This window comes from Onychomys torridus, chromosome 13, assembly GCF_903995425.1.
Source record: "Onychomys torridus chromosome 13, mOncTor1.1, whole genome shotgun sequence".
Taxonomy (NCBI): Eukaryota; Metazoa; Chordata; class Mammalia; order Rodentia; family Cricetidae; genus Onychomys; species Onychomys torridus.
Window position 1 is genome coordinate 31,414,171 of NC_050455.1, and position 18,371 is coordinate 31,432,541.

An 18,371-nucleotide genomic window follows, 5' to 3' on the forward strand; every position below is an offset into this window, starting at 1 on the left:
ATTTATCCTTTGGTGGGAGTATCACTCTAGTACAGGCTGCCCTGGAACTCACTAAGTGGTCTAAGTTAGTGATCCTCTCACCCCGCCTCCTAATTATAGTAGTACAGCTATGAACCACCATGTTCCACTTCAGCTAACAGTTTTATACTGTTTTGAAAAAAAAAGTTTGCTTATAAAATTAGTAGTGTAAAGGAGTTTGTCTGAGGATGCTTTTCTGAGGTAATCTGTTGTTCTTAACTTAAGCAACAAAATCTTAAGCTTATATCATTTGTACACATGTAATTATGTTTGAAAGATTTAAAAAGAAACAAAACTTCTAGAAGGGATATTTCTTCCTTTAAGGTAAGTCTTGGTTTTAAAAACCTGACAGCAGTGTTAAAGATCCCTTGTTTTTCTAAAACATTGGTAACAGTGTTTAAACTTTCCATTTTTGTTTGTAAAACATTTAAATTTTTTTTCTCTTTAGAGACTTCAGGTTTTGTGGACAAGCTCTTTGAAAGTCTTTATACTAAAAACTACCTTCCACCATTGGAACCAGTTAAACCTGAGCCAAAACCACTAGTTCAAGAAAAAGAAGAAATTAAAGAAGAGGTAATACACTTCTTAGATTCCGTTACCAGCATTCTTAATTGCAAGTTGAAATTATTTTTGTTTCTTTGTGGGTTTTTTTTTTTTTTTTTTTGAGACAGGGTCTTACTATGTAGCCATCACTGGCCTTGAACTTAGAGATCCACCTGTCCCTGCTTCCTATGCTGTGGTTAAAGGTGTTGTCACCATGTCCCCTCCCTCTTTTTGGTTTTTTTGTTTGTTTGTTTTAAGGCAGAGTTTCTCCCTACACCTAGAGTTGGATTTTCTTAGCTAGGCTACAAACCAGCCAGCGCTAGGAATCTTTTGCTTCCCAGAGTTGGGTTACAGGTGGGAGTAGAATACCCCGTTAATGTGGGTGACAGCATTTAAACCCAGGTCCTTGTGACCAGACAGCAAGCACTGTTAGCTGTAGAGCTATTTCTTCGTCCTTCAGAGGAATCCAGTGATTTCTAAAGAAGGAAAATTTGGCTACATACAGAGGCTTGAATGAAAGTAAAGTATGAAACTTCAAGAGAAATCATTAGGTAACATACTGTCACATATACAGAGAATGATTTACTCCATTAACCACACTGTCAACATTGGAAAAATAAACAGAAATAAAGACATGATTAAAGATACCAGGCTAAGGAGCTAGAAAGTTGGCTCTGTAGTTAAGAGGTTAAGAGTACATACTGCTCTTGCAGAGGTCTTGAGTTTGGTTCCCAGCACATACATCTGGTAGCTTATAACCATGTGTAACTCCAGCCCAGGGGATGAGATGCCTTTGATGTCAGTGGGCACCTGCACTCATGTGTATGTATATACTCCCACAATATAATTTTAAGAAGATTCCAACCTAATTGCTTGCTTGAACCAATAAAGGAACAATATAGCTTTCATTTATAGTTTCTTTTCTATATAAATCAAGCAATATTTGATAAGAATGTGGAAAAGAGGGTTTTTTGTTGTGTTTTTGGCTTTTCAAGACGGGTGTTTCTCTGTTTAGCCCTGGCTATCCTGGAACTCACTCTGTAGACCAGACTAGCCTTGAACTCAGAGATCCAGCGTTGATATTAAAGGCATGCACCACCACCACCACCTGGCTGTGGGATGAGTTTCAAAAGAGATGGGGTCTCATATCCCAGGCTGGTCTCAAACTCACTATGTGGCCAAGGATAACCTTGGAAACCTGCTACTTCTGCCTCCACCTCCAGAGTGCTGGTATCATGTGTCACCATTGCACCCAGTGTGGGACCTGAACCAGGCAAGTGCACTCTGAGCTACACTCCCAGCACATATATCTTTATTGAAATTAAACTTTTAGTCCTCTGTGTTGAAGGAGGACTCATAGAGGTCCTCCTGCCTCTACCTCTGGAGTGCTGGGATTAAAGGCATCCATTACCACCACCCAGCTGGAAAAGAGATTTTTATGTACACATATAGGTAGTCTTTAGACCAGTACCAGGAACAGAAATATTTTCCAACTTTTTAAAGAAATATTTGTTTTTATTTTAATCAGCTATAGAGTTGGCTTAGTGGTTAAGAGTGCTTGTTCTTGTAAAGGATCTGGGTTTGATTCCCACCACAAACATAGCAGTTCACAATCATCTATAACTCCATTTCCATGATGCACATAGTACACAGACATACATGCAAGCAAAAAATTCATACACATAAAATAAATAAATCAATCTAAAAAATGATTTTTCATGTATGTATCTGCCTGCATGTATGTCTGTGCACCATGTGTGCATGCCTGGTGACTATGGAAGCCAGAAGAGGATGTTGGATCCTGTGCTGGCTAGTTTACTGTCAACCTGACACAGGCTGGAGTCACCAAGAGAGGTGGGAACTTCAATTGAAAAATGCCCCCATAAAATCCAGCTGTGGGCAAGCCTGTAGGGCATTTTCTTAATTAGCAATGGTGGGGGAGGACCCAGCTAATTGTGGGGTGGTGCCATCCCTGTGGGTGGTTCTAAGTTCTATAAGAAAGCAGGCTGAGCAATCCACTACGAACAAGCTAGGAAGCAGCACTCTTCCATAGCATCCGCATCAGCTCCTACCTCTAGGTTCCTGCCCTGACTTCCTTCATGATGTGGAAGTGTAAACCAGATAAACCTTTTCTTCCCTAAGTTGCTTTTGGTTGTGGTATTTCATTATAGAAATACTACTCCTAACTAAGACAGATTCCCTGGAACTAGAGTTATAGACAGTTTTGAGCTGTCATATGAGTGCTGGGAACTGAACCTGGGTCCTCTGCAAAAGCAGCAAATGCTCTTAACTGCTGAACTGTCTCTCTAACTCCCATTTTCCAACTTCTAAAATTTACTTAATTCTACAGACAAAATGACTTAAAAATCTTTTATTTAGCAGTAACTGTAAACTTAGATCAGAATTATCCAGGTAGCACCCACAGCACTCATGATGCCTACCAAGATGTGTTTGTTATTGAGGATTTGCCTCACTTACTTTCATTATATCATTATATGTCTGCACCTTAATTTTTTTTGAGTCATTGTTCTCATAAACCATGGCCCTTCATCTTTTTGTATTTTTAAGAATAAGAATATTTTTTCGGGAGCTAAGATTGAGCTCAGTCTTCATAGAGTGCTGGCCAAACACCTACAAGCCTCAGGTTTGAACACTAGTGCCATATTAAATTAGGTGTGATGGTGCAGACTGTAATACCAGTATTTGCATGGCAAGGGCAGAGGAATCAGGAGTTCATGGCTATAATAGTGAATTCAAGGCAATAAATAGGATATATGAAATGTGGGATACATGAAATCCTGTCTCAATAAAAAGCCGGAGATTGATTAAAGTGCTTGCTCCACAAACATGAGGGCCAGAGTTTGATTCTGCACCTCCAGAACCCTTACACAAACCCTAGTCCTTGTGCCTATAATACCAGTACTGAGAGGATGCCTGGGACTTGCTGGGTACCAGTCTGGTGGTACCAGTGAGCTCCAGGTTTAGAGAGAGAACCTGTCTCAAAGAATAAGGTGGGGAGTCATAGAGGAAGACACCAGACATAGACCTCTGGTGTCTACATTTATACACACATGGGGTATCACACACACACACACACACACACACACACACACACACACACACACCCCAGTTTCAGTATCGTTAACCTCCATACCATGTACTGTCTATTTCAATTTTATTAGTTTACCCAGCAGTGTTTCTTACTTATAGACTGTTCATTTCTTTCTATATGGAATTCATTCTGAGGTTTTTGTGTATTGTTTAGTTGTCATTTCTGACTCACTTTAAACATTTCTTAGATTTATTTTTATTGTGTGTATGGATATTTTGCCTCCATATATGTCTGTGTACCATGTGTATGCACTGCCTAAAGAGAGCGTTGGATCCCTTGAAACTTGAGTTAAAGACAACTGTTAGCCATCATGTGGGTGCTGAGAATCGAACTCAGGTCCTCTGGAAGAGCAGTCAGTGCTTTTAACCAAATATTATATAATTGAACTGATCTGACAAACTGGCTGTTTTAAATTAAGATCAGCTGACACCATTATCACTTACTTTTTTTTTTTTTTTTTTTTAAAGTTTTCAAGACAGGGTTTCTCTGTGTAGCCTTGGCTGTCCTGGAACTCACTCTGGAAACCAGAGTGGCTTTGAACTTACGGAGATCCACCTGCCTCTGCTTCCTGAGTGCTAGGATTAAAGGTGCGCCCCACCACTGCCTGATTTTTCTTTGTTCTTATATAATTTCTTTTTATTTATGTATGTACTTCTTTTTTTTTTAATAGTATTTTATTTTATGTGTTTGGGTGTTTTGCCTATGTGTGTGTCTGTACACCATGTGAAAGGTAGTGCCCTCAGAGGCAAGAAGAGGGTGTTGGATCCCCTGAGACTGGAGTTATAGGCAGTTTGAGTTGCGATGTGGGTGCTGGGAATTGAACCCAAGTTCTCTGCAAGAATAACCAGTGCTTAACCACTAAACCATCTCTTCAGTCCCCAACTTACAGTTTTTGAGGCAAGGTCTCATGCAGCCCAAAGTGGCCTTGAACTCTTGATTTATCTGCCTTCACTTCCCAAATGCTAGGCTTCAACGTGTATACTAACTGCTGAGCCTGGCTCATAAAGTCTTTAAAAAGTAGGCTAGTGAGGTTTTTGCTATGTCTTTTCAAGTAGGAAAAATGGAGACCTTCCTTGCATACAGTTGAGAAATTTTTCTTTGGTGCTTTATGGTATATAATTTATATATTTGGTATAGGTAAAATATTTTATAACCTATTTTTTTAATGACAGGTAGACTTTTTCTATAGTTATAGCAAGTACTCACTGACTTATGAGAATCTAATGACAATTGATTTGAATATTAACAAAATGATCCTGGGAGCTGAAGAGATGGTGGCTCAGTTGATAGAGCATTGCCATTCTTCATGATCTTCCCAGCTCCCACATGAGATGGTATAAACACCTGCAACTATAGCTCTAGCTGATCTTCTAGCCTCTCCAAGGCACCATCCACTCACATGGGACATATTCATATATGCAGAACTCACAAAAAATAAATTGTTTTTTAAAAATGGTTATCTTGTTTGAAAAGAACAGTTTAAAAAATCATTGTAGGGTCCCATTTGTAGTATCTTTGTAGTAAAGTCTAATTTTGAAAACTGAGAAATGGATAATGTGAGCTTAGCTCTAGAGCTCTCCTGATGGACAGTTGCCTGGCATTTCTTGTTCCTAAGATTTTATGTTTGAGTTCATTGTGACTGCTGGTATAAATAGTAGTTCACACAGTCACACATAAACGTAATGGTTTAATTCCTGACCTGCTCAGCTGCTGCTTTTGCAGCTCGCAGCTCGTTCTGAAACAAATCTTAGGACTAGCTGTCGTGACTTCTTGAGCCTCAGCTGCATCGCACTGCCACTTGTTTTTATAATTAGATTATTGGCCACAGGGGAAACAGGCAAGAGAATTTGGACCATTGATGCAGCTCATCTGGTACTGAAAAACAATAGATGTGTGCTATAGTTTATGTTGCACACAACCTTTGTTCTTTTTTACCAAAACTTTCCCAGGATTGTACTTTGTGAAGAAACACTGTTTGTTCTGTGGAGTTCTTATTGTCTAGATTCAGCTTGTTGCTTCTTGGTGGATTAATGCATCATTTGTGTTCCTTGTAAATTGGTAGAGGAAACGGACTTTTGAATCCAGTTGGATGAGTATGTTCTCTGCTGTCATATGTCTGCCATATTGTGGTTGCCATTATTATACTGTCTGCATTTTATTAAATTGTTACCTTCTGGTCCATTTCCTGATTCTGATATTAATAAGTAAGGGCTTCTCCATTATTTGGAAATTTGTTTAGTTCTAACAAATTTTATTCATTTGTAAGTGGTACTAAGACTCAAACCCAAGACATTGTGCTTGACTACTAAGCTAGGCCCCAGCTCCCCAATCTTTTTTTTTTTTTTTTAATTTTGAGGGTTTCATGGTATCCAAGGTTGCCTTGAATTCATGATCCTTCTGTTTTCGTCTCCAAAATGCTCAGTAGGATTGCTTTTGCATGTTACCATACCTGACCCAAACTAACCTATTCATTTATTATGATTTTGAGACAGGGTCTTGCTATGGAGACTGGGTTGGCTTCAAACTCACAGAGCTCTGTCAGGCTCTACTTCCTGAGTGCTGAGGTTAAAGGCTTACACAGCCACACCAACCCAAACTTTATTAATTAATTTTTATTATTTTATTTTATTTTATTGAGGCAGGGGCTCTTTGTAGTCCTGGCTGACCTGTAACTTGCTCTGTAGACCAGGTTGGCCTCGAACACCTGCCTCTGCCCCCTGAGTGCTGGGATTAAAGTCGATGTGCCACTACCACCAACTGAGGAATAATTCTAACAAATCTCACAGGTATTTCAAGAGCCAGCAGAAGAAGAACGAGATGGTAGAAAGAAGAAATATCCTAGTCCCCAGAAGAGTCGTTCAGAATCCAGTGAACGAAGGTTTGTATTTGTCTTTGAAAATAGTAAGTTACTGAAAGCCGCTTTAGCATGCAAAGCTAGTTGCATAGCATTTGTGGTCTGTGTCCCAACGCCCTCTCTAAAGCCCCGAGGAGGAGGAGAGTGTTTCCTTCTTTCCATTCTGTCTTTTGCTGTTGTCTCAGCTTCTGTGTCTAAAAAACAGTCATTATTTGCTTTCCCCAAGAGCGCAGGGGTGGGAGCAGTCTCCTCAGAGAATTATAGTGAAATGTTCCATTCGTTTAGGGGTGCTCCGTATTAAAATTATCCATGCTAGCATATACCAAAGGGGTACAATTTGGCAGATGTTCACCTTTGATCACAACGTGCTCTTTGTTTAGGAAGACTTGTTTTGAGCCTTTCCCTCTTTCTCCTCCTGATTTCTGTCTTCTCCCCCACTTTCCCTCATACTTTGGGTTCACCTCTTCTTTTTCATTTCTCCCTGCCCTGTGTGTGTACTTGAAGTGGAAAACCCTTTCCCCTTTTAATCATGGTTAGAAGAGTTAGCATCAGTCTCGAGGCACTCTAAACTAGACATTATGAATTGTGACTTGTGCACAGATCTCATTTCTCTAGTCCCCGTATGGCGTTTATATCTGTGTATTACAGGACGCGTGAGAAGAAAAGAGAAGATGGCAAGTGGAGAGATTATGAGCGGTACTACGAGCGGAATGAGCTGTACCGTGAGAAGTATGACTGGCGAAGGGGCAGGAGCAAGAGCCGGAGTAAGAGCCGAGGCTTGAGTCGGAGTCGGAGCCGAAGCAGGGGCCGCAGCAAAGACCGAGATCCAAACAGGAACGTCGGTGAGTAGACCATAGCCCCGGCCGGGAGGAGTGGGCAAACTGAAATTGTCTCCCAAAGCTGGATATTGATCTTTTTACAAAGACAGTGCTAATCTTGTATACTCTTGGAATTAAGGCAGTTTTTTTAGAAGTTATTCTAAGTTATTATAGTGTATATCAAGGTTTAAATCATTTTTATAATTGACACAAATGTTTTTTTAGTTAGTGACAACAGCACTTGAGTAAAAAGGTTGCCTTCTTTTGTTTTTTTGTTTTGTTTTCCCTGAAAGTAATTGAATTGACTTGCTATGGAGGTTGCCCAATATTCATAAAAAGGAAAGTCCTAAAATTCCAGTGGAAAACCTGACCAAAATTCTGTCAGTGTAGTTGTTGAGAGTGTAAAATTGTTTTTCACAAGTCTGTTGAGATATGCCGAGGTGGCGATGTTCCTGCTTTTAGAATGTACTGCTAGTGAATGAGTTTAAGCTGTAGATCTCTCAGTAAGCCAATGTTGCTGTTCTCAGCATTGCTGTTCTTAGACAAGAAGTGTAGCTTAAGCATGTCAACATGTGACCTCTCTTGTTTCTTTCTGTCTCTAAAACAGAGCACAGGGAAAGATCGAAGTTTAAGAGTGAAAGAAACGACCTAGAGAGCTCCTATGTGCCCGTGTCTGCTCCACCTCCCAACTCTTGTGAGCAGTACTCCTCTGGGGCGCAGTCTATTCCCAGCACTGTCACTGTGATTGCACCTGCTCACCATTCTGAAAACACCACCGAGAGCTGGTCTAATTACTATAACAATCATAGCTCTTCCAACTCTTTTGGTCGAAATCCACCACCAAAGAGGCGCTGCAGAGATTATGATGGTAAAGACTGCCTTCTCTTTTGTCCGTGCTGTTCCCAGCTAGGAAAGCAAGTGTTGCAGATACTACATGGGTGCTCCCCAGCAACCTGCCTTCCTTTTTTTATGTGAATACTAGTGTTTTCTTTTTCTTCATACACCATGTAATGTTTTTTCACTTATAGTTTCCTGAAAATGCCCCCATACTGACATGCAAAGAACCTCAATTGTTTTTTGAGGCTCTTACTTAGTATTCTATGTGTTTAACCCATTTATCATAAATACGCACTTAGTCCTTTCCGGCATTTTCAGTTATAAGCAGTTCTGCAATAAATAGCCATGTATACCTTGCCTACTGGAAATTTAATGTTAAAATATTGTTTAAATTGATGCATACTATTCGTACTTATAGCATACAGCACGATTTCAGCACATGTATACTGTATGTAGTAATCAAATCAGGGTTAACTAGCATGTTTGTAACCTCAAACCTATTTTTGGTGTTGGGAATGTTCATGATCTTTTCTACCAACTATTTTAAAACAACTGTCAACTATAGTTATTTTATTATATTCTAGAACATTACCTGTCTTGTATCTACTTGAGTATTTTAAATTTGAACCATATATAGCAAGAATGGTTGCTTTAAAAAATATTATGAAATAGATCATTGAAACGAAATTATTAGTTCAAGGCTTATTTGTTCCTATCAAACCTTTGATAAATGGGCATTTGGTAAAATATCTAGGTTTTATTATTTAAAAAAAAACTTTTTTAAAATGAGTCTTATTATGTAGCCCAGGCTTGCCTCAAATGTGCATGTAACTCAGGCTGGCCTCAAACTTGAAATCCTGCCTCAGCCTCAAGAGTGCTAGGATTACAGGAGTCACCACCACACCTGTTTCTTATAAAAATTTAGCAACTTGGTTAATCTAATAGTAGCTACTTAGTATCCTGTTTGACCCTACTGTTGTAAAATTTCAATACGTCATATTCTCATAGAGAATAGAGAATATGCTTGCCTCTACCTCAAGATTATGTGGTTACTAACAGGTGAGCCCTAAGGAGATTTTCCACTTCTTAGAAAAAAACTTCAATGTAAATTAGGATGTTGAGTTTTCTGGAATTTGTTTTATTCTTTTAACTCTAAGTAGATCGTAATAAGGTTTTTGTTTTTGTTTCTTTAATTTTAATTCTTACAGAAAGAGGATTTTGTGTACTTGGTGACCTTTGTCAGTTTGATCATGGAAATGATCCTCTAGTTGTTGATGAAGTTGCTCTGCCAAGTATGATTCCTTTCCCACCCCCTCCTCCTGGGCTTCCTCCTCCACCACCTCCCGGAATGTTAATGCCTCCAATGCCAGGCCCAGGCCCAGGCCCTGGTCCTGGCCCTGGTCCTGGTCCCGGCCCAGGCCCAGGCCCTGGCCATAGTATGAGACTTCCTGTTCCTCAAGGACATGGTCAGCCTCCACCTTCTGTTGTGCTTCCCATACCAAGTAAGTATGTGTTGGTTGAATCTTGTTTTGTTGATGAGTTGTATTTAGAAGAACCTCATCCCCTTTGCTAACTTTAAAATGTTTGAAAAACAGTAATGGAATTTAAAATATTCTTCCATAGTTAAGATGTTCTTACTTTCTGCCATTCTTTACTCTACCTGCAGCGTGCCCTTTGTCTGTAGTAGCCTACCTTGTATTGATCTGGAGACGAAACCTTGTTAGTATCTTAAGATGTTAGCGAAGAAACATGCTGGGAGGTTTGTGGATTTTCTTAGTACTTAAAGAAAATCTCCTCATTGAGATTTTTTAAATTATAGACTCTTTAGAGGATGAATACTAATTTAGGCAGTATTTGTCTAATTGGCCTCAGTGATTATCTATTCAGTCAACTTTGATTTAACTCTGTTCTCATAGTGTTTTGGGTTGATTTGTTTTTGTGGGAGTAAATTCTAAATACCATGTCATTAACTGTGTGTATTTCCATGTGGATTTCTTACTGAAAAAGACTTTTTGTGTGTTTTTTTTTTTTTGTTTGTTTGTTTGTTTTTAAATTGCATTTATTGTATCCACCCCAATCAAGAGTAAGATATGTTTTAAAATGGCCATTTAAGGGCCTGGGGAGGTGGCTCAGTCAGTAAGAGTGCTTGCTGTGCAGACTTAAGGATCTGAGTTCAAATCCCTGGTGTTGACATTAAAAGCTAGACATGGCTTTGTGCCTATAGCCCATCTCTGAGGGGGTAGGGTGGAGACAGGAGGATTGCTGGGGTTGTCTGCCAATCTAGCTGTGGGTTCAGTGAGAGTTTAGAGGGAATAAGGTGGCGAGTAATAGAGCAAGACGTTTGACTTCCTTCTCTGACCTCTGTACACATGGTGGGTATGTGTGCCTTAATACCTCCCACATAAACTTAAGACGCATTAGTGGTTGCTGGCTGGCTATGTATGGTGACAAACTCCTGTTACCCAGCACTCTGGAGGCTGAGCAGACAGTTGAGGTAAGGTTTTGAGTATAGCAAGAACAGGAATAAAACTAGTTTTTTAAAATTCAATTGGAAAAACTTACAGAATGAATTATTAACACACATGTAATGGTCTAAGAAAATATCTACTGACATTTAACATTGCATTATTAAAGAATAGCAAATTGTTATCTTAAGAATTATTGCAATTTAAGCAATATTTCTCTGTTCCTGATACTAGGCATAGATAGAACTTAGGGCTTCACTCGTGCCTAAGCAAGTACTCCTCACTCAGGTTTACCCTCAGCCCCTTTCAATTTATTTTGCATCAGAGTCTCAACTAAGCTGCCCAGACTGGCTTTGAAGTAACTATAGTTCAGGCAGGCTTTGAACTTGACATCTTCTTGCTCTGTGTAGCCTCTTGTGTAGCTGGGATTACAGGTCTGCATTATCTGGTTCTCTCTGTCTTTTTCTTCTCCCAGTTCTGGGGATTGAACCCTGTTCTTCATGCATTTTGGGCAAACTGTCAACCTCTGAGCTATATCCCCAGCACTATTTTTCTTTTTTCAAAGCACTTTATTTTAGGGCAGTGGGATAGCTCAGTACTACAATGCTTGACTGTGTGACTTATGTGTCCCTGATTTTTGTCCCCAGTGCCAAAACTATAACCAAAACAGTTAGGACAAATAATGTAGCATGATCCTAACTGTGTACCCATTGCTGAGCTTCCCTGTAGTGAAGTCTACAACACACTAAAGTTGGTAACAAAAGGCCTGGCGGGATGACTCAGCAGGGAAAGGTGCTTGCTGTGGAAGCCTGGATGTCCAAGTTCAAGAGAGAACTGACTGCATAGATTTGTCTTCTGACCGCCACATGCACACTATGGCTAACCTCCCCTCCACTAATAATAATAGTAATAACACTAATCATAAAATGTGCCATGAGATGGCTCAGCAGATCAAGGAGCTTGCCACCTAGCCCAGTGACCTGAGTTTGATCCTTGGTATCCATATGGCAGAAGGAGAGAACCATCCCTCAGCTTGTCCCCTGACCTCTACATGTATTCTGTAGCATGTGAGCTGACAAAATACATTTTTAAAGTTGGTAATAATACACACAAGGATTTAGGGGTTGGGGATTTAGCTCAGTGGTAGAGCACTTGCCTAGCAAGCACAAGGCCCTGGGTTCGATCCTCAGCTCAAAAAAAAAAAACAACAACAACAACAACAAAAAACCCACAAGGATTTAATATATAGATTTTTTTTTCAACTTTGATTTGTGGGATTGATGGTGCTGGAGATTGCACCTCGCAGGGCTCTGTGTATGCTTTCTGTCCTAGTTTTCCTTGTGCTGCTAGATGAAATAGTGACTGAACTTGGGGTTTGTTTCAGTGTGGAGTTTACAATCAGTCCATCAGTGAGGGCAGCCAAGGCAGGACTGAAGCAGAGACAATGGAGGAATGCTCAGTACTGGCTTGTTCAGCTACAATTCTTATACAGCCCAAGACCCAGAGTGAGCATCCTGCTCAGTTAACAGTCAAGAAACTCTCCCATAGACATACCTGCAGACCAGTCTTCATTTGAAGTTCTCTCTTCCCAGGGGATTGGTTTGTGTTAAGTTGACAGAAATTGACCAGTACACTAGGCAAGCACTTTACCATTGAGCAACATCTCCAGCCCTTAACTTAGCAACTGTGAATATTAAATATTGATTGAAGGGGGTCAAGAGATAGCTTAGCAGTTAAGAGCAGCTGGTGCACTTCCAGAGGACCTGGGTTCAGTTCCCAGCCCCCACATGGTGGCTCACAACCATTCACAACTAGTTCCAAGGGATCAGACACCCTCTCCTCCCTTTACAAGCACCAGGAACAATTTTATGTGATGTACATACATATGGGCAAAAATATTCATACATGCAAGTTAAATAAATGTTAAAAAGTAATACAAAAATACAGCATATAACTCAAGCTTAGGAAGAAAACACATTACTTCTACAATATATATTGAAGTGATTTTATTCTCTTAAGCTTTTCTCTTTATTTACCTATTTTAAATTTATTTGTTATTGGGGTACGGACAGTTGAACTCAGGGTCTTGCAAATGCCAGGCAAACACTAGACGGGACCACTGAGCTCCGATCCTTACCACCCTTATTCCTCTATTTACTTATTTAGATACAGGGGATCTTTAATTTCTTATCTGTCTATCTCCACTTTCCAAGAGCTGCAATTGTAGACAAGTGCCATCATGCTGGGGATCCAGATCAAAGTTTTGTGCATGCTAAACAAGCACTCCACTAGCTGAACTACATCTCAAGCCATTTTTTTTTGGGGGGGGTGTGTGACAAAATTCTCTCTGTATAATCCTGGCTGGTCTAGAATTCTATGTAGACCAGACGGGCCTTGAACTCGCAGAGGTCTGCATACCTCTGCCACTCAAGTGCTGGGGTTAAAGTTACAAGCCGCCATGGCCCAGCCTCACTATATCTTTGATACTTTCCATTTGTCCTCACAACCACAAATTCATAAATATGTTTATTGCTCACTTATTGCTTAAGCCATCTGCTGTTCCTCAAGGCCCTTCCCGCCATTCTCATGTCTACCTGCAGAGGCACCCACCTCCTTTCGTTTGTAATAAGCTTTGCCTCTTGGAGATCCAGGACTGTCATCAGGATTGTTAAGTCCAGATAAATTAGTATTAGTGTCATTCTCTTACTACTAATTATTAATCTTGTACTTCTCTCTCTCTTTTTTTTTTTTTTTTTTTTTTTTTTTTTCTGTAGGACCTCCCATTTCACAGTCAAGCTTAATAAACAGCCGTGACCAGCCTGGGACAAGTGCAGTGCCCAATCTTGCACCAGTGGGAGCAAGACTACCTCCTCCTTTACCCCAGAACCTCCTTTATACAGTATCAGAAAGTAAGTAAATGTCACTTCAAGAAATTCTTAGATTTTTGCTTTTTTAATTAAACAGATCAGTTTTTTCATACACAGGACAGTGGAGTACCACCTGCAATTATGGCTTTTTGGGCCTTGTGGGACAGGGGACAGGATGTCTTTCTATGTTCTGATGAAAACTCTGTGTGTAGCTTCTGGGGATGCATCCTGTAAAGGATGGTAGTCCAGATTGGGTGGTGTATAGTTCCAGACCCTTAGTGTGAGCTGCTTTGAATGTAACTTCCAGTCCAGTCATTCAGTTCTGGTCCAAGGCTAGGGTCTTGGATTATGGCTGCAGCTCTGTGGTGTTATTTCTGCCTGGCCTGGTGTCAGCATGATGTCTAGGACAGTCTGGGGATTTGAAGGGAGACAGACCAACCCAAAATGTGTTTTTGATGGGTTGTCAAGATGGTGGATAAAGGCAGTTACCACCAAACCTTAGAACCTGAGTTTGATCCCTGGATCCCACATGGTGGAAGGAAAGAAAGGACTCTTTGCAAATTGTCTCTGATCTTCACACATGCATTTTGGCACTGTGTGTGAGTACACCAAAAATGCTATTGTTGCTAGCCATGGTAGTGCACACCTTTAATCCCAGCACTTGGGAGGCGGAGGCAGGTGGATCTCTATGGGTTCGAAGCCAGTCTGGCCTACAAAGCAAGTTCCAGGGCAGCCAGGGCTCTTACACAGAGAAACACTGTTGGGAGGGGGTGGGAGAGGAGAAAGCTTATTCTTGTGGGATGCATAACTGTACAGTTGTGTTCATATTCATAAAGCAACTGTGTCATATGGCTGTATTTTAATTTTGTGTGCTGGGTGGGGAGAAGCAAGAGATTCCTTTAGCAAAAGTTTAATGTTGTGACTGTAGCAGTCACTATAAAGAGCCTCTCTAAAACATATGGCCTGTCTTAAGAATCAGGTAAAATATGTCTTAATAATTGAAGTGAAGATAGAAAACATGTGAAGTGTAGTGTTTTAGCGCATTTTAAACATTCATGTTTAAAGTATTTCCTTTGATTTATACCTTTCTAAAAACCAAATGCCTAGTTGATTTTGTTTTTGTTTTTTGAGACAAGATTTCTCTGTGTAGCCCTGGCTGTCCTGTAACTTGGGCTATAGACCAGGCTGGCCTCGAACTCAGAGATCCCTGCCCCTGCTTCCTGAGTGCTGGGATTAAAGGCATGTGCCAGCCTGGTTTGATTTTATATATATATAATTTAACTATATATATATATATAGTTATTTTTCAGAAATATGTTTTAAAAGTTAATTAAGCCATGCATGATGGCATACTCCTGTAAATCCCAGCGCTGGGGAGGTAGAGGCAGGAGGATCAAAAGTTCATGGCCAGTCTCAGCCACATAGCAAGTATGAGGCTGCCTTGGGCAACTCAAGCCACTGTCTCAAAAACCAAAAACATTAAAAAAAAAAAAGTGGTTGTTTTACAGTGTCAGACTATGAGCTCTTCCTTTACAGAAATGACAGCATGTTCATTTTTTTTTGTATATCTGTTCTTATTAATTTGCTTTGCTTTGGAAACGTTTCCTCGTCTCTTCCATGTCGCAGAGGCAAGCAAGTACAGTAGTCGGGCCTAGTTTAATATCCTGTTGCTTCACCTATTCTTTCTCATCTAGGCTAAGTTGATTGACTTCTCTGTTCCTCCGTTTCCTTTTCATTATTGGCCCTCTGAAGAGAAATGAATTTGTATTCCTGTAAGGCATCTAGTAACCGTAAAGGATTCTATGAAGTTTCTATTTTCTAGTCACAGTTTAACTTCTGAGAATAATGCCTATTCTTAAATCTCTGTCTCTACCCTTGTCCTTGTCGATGGGTTCAAGATCCAGCTACTTATGTGGACATCATCGTACAAGTGACACATCGTTGTTGCGCCATTCCCATTCCCCAATGATGGTGGCCTTGATCATGGTCCTCTAGCATTCAAGACAAGCTCAATCTTGCTTTGCTTTTTAAAAACTTAGTTCACCCAAGTCTTTTTCTCTTTGAAGATTCTCTTTTGCTGTTATTTCCACCAGAACCTCTCCTTTTACTCACATCTGCCTCACTGCACATGTGGATCGTTGGGCACCATTATGCTTGTTTAAGCCCCTTCACCAAGTGTGGCACATAATATTTGTTGAGTGATGAGCTGTCCTTCAGGCTTTTGTCATGAGAACTCTTCTTAATGAATCATCAGAGATTCCTGACTCTTGCTGTGGTTCACTTCTTTCCTAATCCTTGTTCACTGGTTCCCAGCTTGCATAGTACCTGTGCTCCTACTGTGACTCAACTTGCCTTTTCTCCTTTCCTGCTTTATAATACGCTTTCTCTTCTGCTTTGGGTCAAGTCTAAGAACTTGAGAAACATTCATCTCCTATTTCCTACATAACATACAAGCATTTGTGTCATAACAGTGCATACTTACATATAGTCTGTTTGATTTTCCATTTATGAATATAAATCAGAAATCCGACATTTTCTCTTGTCTCATGGTCTTCTGATTAGTATCCTAACAGTGCAGGTTTGTTTTATTGTTGCTATCAGTGTTTTTACTTATGAGAAATATCAAATAGACATAAAAATGAGACTTTTATAGATGACCTGAGGTATGTTCAGTATAACAAAGATCCTTGTACCTGTTATCCAGCTTTAGTAGTGACCAGCGTGCCGGTTAACTCTTTCATCATTTCTATATTAATCAGCTGTGAATAGTTAAAAGTGGCTTTTGTACTTATAAATATGAAAACCTGGATTTATTGCAGTCTATGGCAAATGGCATAATTTTATATTGTTAAATTTAGTGTTGAGTCATAGTAAAAATTCTGCTTTTTAAAAAAAAAATTTGGCAATTATCCATTTGTTTTTATACCATATTGTACATTGTGACACTATAAATACTCTGCTTGGTGTTATTGAGACAGGGTTTTTCTGCATATCTGTGGCTGTCCCGGAACATACTATGTAGACCAAACTGGCCTTGAATTCAGAGTTCTACGTGCTTTTATCTCCTGAGTTGTGGAATTAGAGCTATGTGCCAGCACACTCAGATGGTGTTAATTTTTAAAAATTTGGCAGTTGCCAGCAATCCCAGTGACATAGCTTAATATTCATAAAATATTTGTTCAGTGCTTAGCATGTACTAGGCATTGTGGTAGATGCTAGGGAGTGAGATGTGTAAGATCATAGATCTCAGGTGACATTTCACTCGTGTCTTTGAAAGAAAGAGGGTAATGTTTTAAAACAGAAATTCCAAACATTTGTTTTCCAGAGGCTGGTAACAGACCTAAGACTATTAGGACAAATACAATTATCAACTTCTTTGTCAGAACAGAGGACTGCATAGGAAAATATCTAGTATCATTTTCATCTTAAAAATACATTTTAAGCCAGGCAGTGGTAGTGCACTCCTTTTTAATTCCAGCACTTGGGAGGCAGAGGCAGGAGGTTCTCTGAATCTCAGGCCAGCCTGGTCTACAGAGAGAGTTCCAAGATAGCCAGGGATATACAGAGAGACCCTGTCTCAAAAAAAAAAACACACACAAAAGGTAAAATCTTAGAATAAAAACAATCCTTTTAATAATTACCATTTTTGTCCCAAAAGCAGTACATGTGATAATTTCCCATTGGTATTTGTGTTTTACTACTTTACAGTCTTAGATGTTATATCAGTGTTTATAAAGAGGATTAATTTGTTAGCAAATAGAATATTAATGTTGGGTAAGTCACAATTATGTCATTAAAGTGACTTTGTAAATTTTCTTCCTTTCTTAAAAGCCTATGATTTGATTCTAAAATACATAGGGAGGAGCAGGGGAGATGGTCCAGTAAATAGTTTACTGTGCGAGCCTGGCTCTGGGTTCGGGTCCCCAGCACCACATAAGAGTCAGGCTCGGGAGTGAGTGCCTGAGGCTCTAGTGCTGCAGTGGAGGAGGCAGAGGGATTCCTGGAGTACATTATAGGTTCAGTGAAAGACAGTGTCTCAAAAATAAGAGGCAGGATGGTTGAATACTTGTCTACATCGAGTGAAGTCCAGGGTTCCAGTATCAGTACCACATAAAACCAGAGATGATGGCACATGCCTATAATCTCTACACTTATGATGTAAAGGCAGGAGAATCAGGAAGTCAAGGCCATCCTTATTTACATAGTACATTTGTGGCCAACTAGACATACATGAGACCCTGTATCATTTTTTAAAAGGAAAAAAGGTTGAAAGCAAAGCAATATAGAATGACATTGATGTCAGCATTGATGAGCATGTGCCCACATAAAAATGTACATATGTTATATACATAGTTTATAGAAAAAAAATTAAAATCCCAGGGGATGGTATCTGATAGCCATCTAAGTATTTAAAAAACAATTTCAGGGGCCCGATGAGATGGTTCAGTGGGTAAAGTGATGAGGTACTTGTCTCCAAGCCGGTGACTTAAGTTTGATTCTCAAGACCCATACATACAGTGGGAAGAGAAAGCCAGTGTAGGTTGCCCTCTGATCTGCATATATTTGCATGTACACACACACACACACACACACACACACACACACACACACACACTAAATGTTACATATTCTGTGATCATTACCAGTACATTGGTCTGCAATGGGAACCACATGTGTAAAAAACAACTGAAGGGGCTAGAGAAATGGCTTAGTGGTTAAAGGCACTGGCTGTTCTTCCAGAGGACCTGGGTTCAGTTCCCAGCACCCACATGGCAGCTCACAACTGTCTGTAACTCCAGTTCCAGGGGACCTGGCACCCTCATATAGGCATACATGCAGGCAAAACACTAATGCACA

The 18,371-nt window shown here is 40.0% G+C and overlaps 1 protein-coding gene across 3 annotated transcripts in view; it reads left to right on the forward strand.

The window, feature by feature from the left end:
• Rbm27 (RNA binding motif protein 27) overlaps positions 1–18,371 on the forward strand; it is a 68,371-nt gene that overhangs the window by 18,218 nt on the left and 31,782 nt on the right. For 2 of the 3 annotated variants that reach the window (XM_036204903.1, XM_036204904.1), the window contains exons 3-8: positions 467–591; positions 6,460–6,551; positions 7,176–7,369; positions 7,953–8,213; positions 9,391–9,684; positions 13,422–13,556. In XM_036204903.1, the coding sequence (XP_036060796.1) occupies positions 467–591; positions 6,460–6,551; positions 7,176–7,369; positions 7,953–8,213; positions 9,391–9,684; positions 13,422–13,556 (1,101 nt within the window). The remainder of the gene's footprint in view (positions 1–466; positions 592–6,459; positions 6,552–7,175; positions 7,370–7,952; positions 8,214–9,390; positions 9,685–13,421; positions 13,557–18,371) is intronic. The other variant, XM_036204905.1, reaches the window with a different exon arrangement.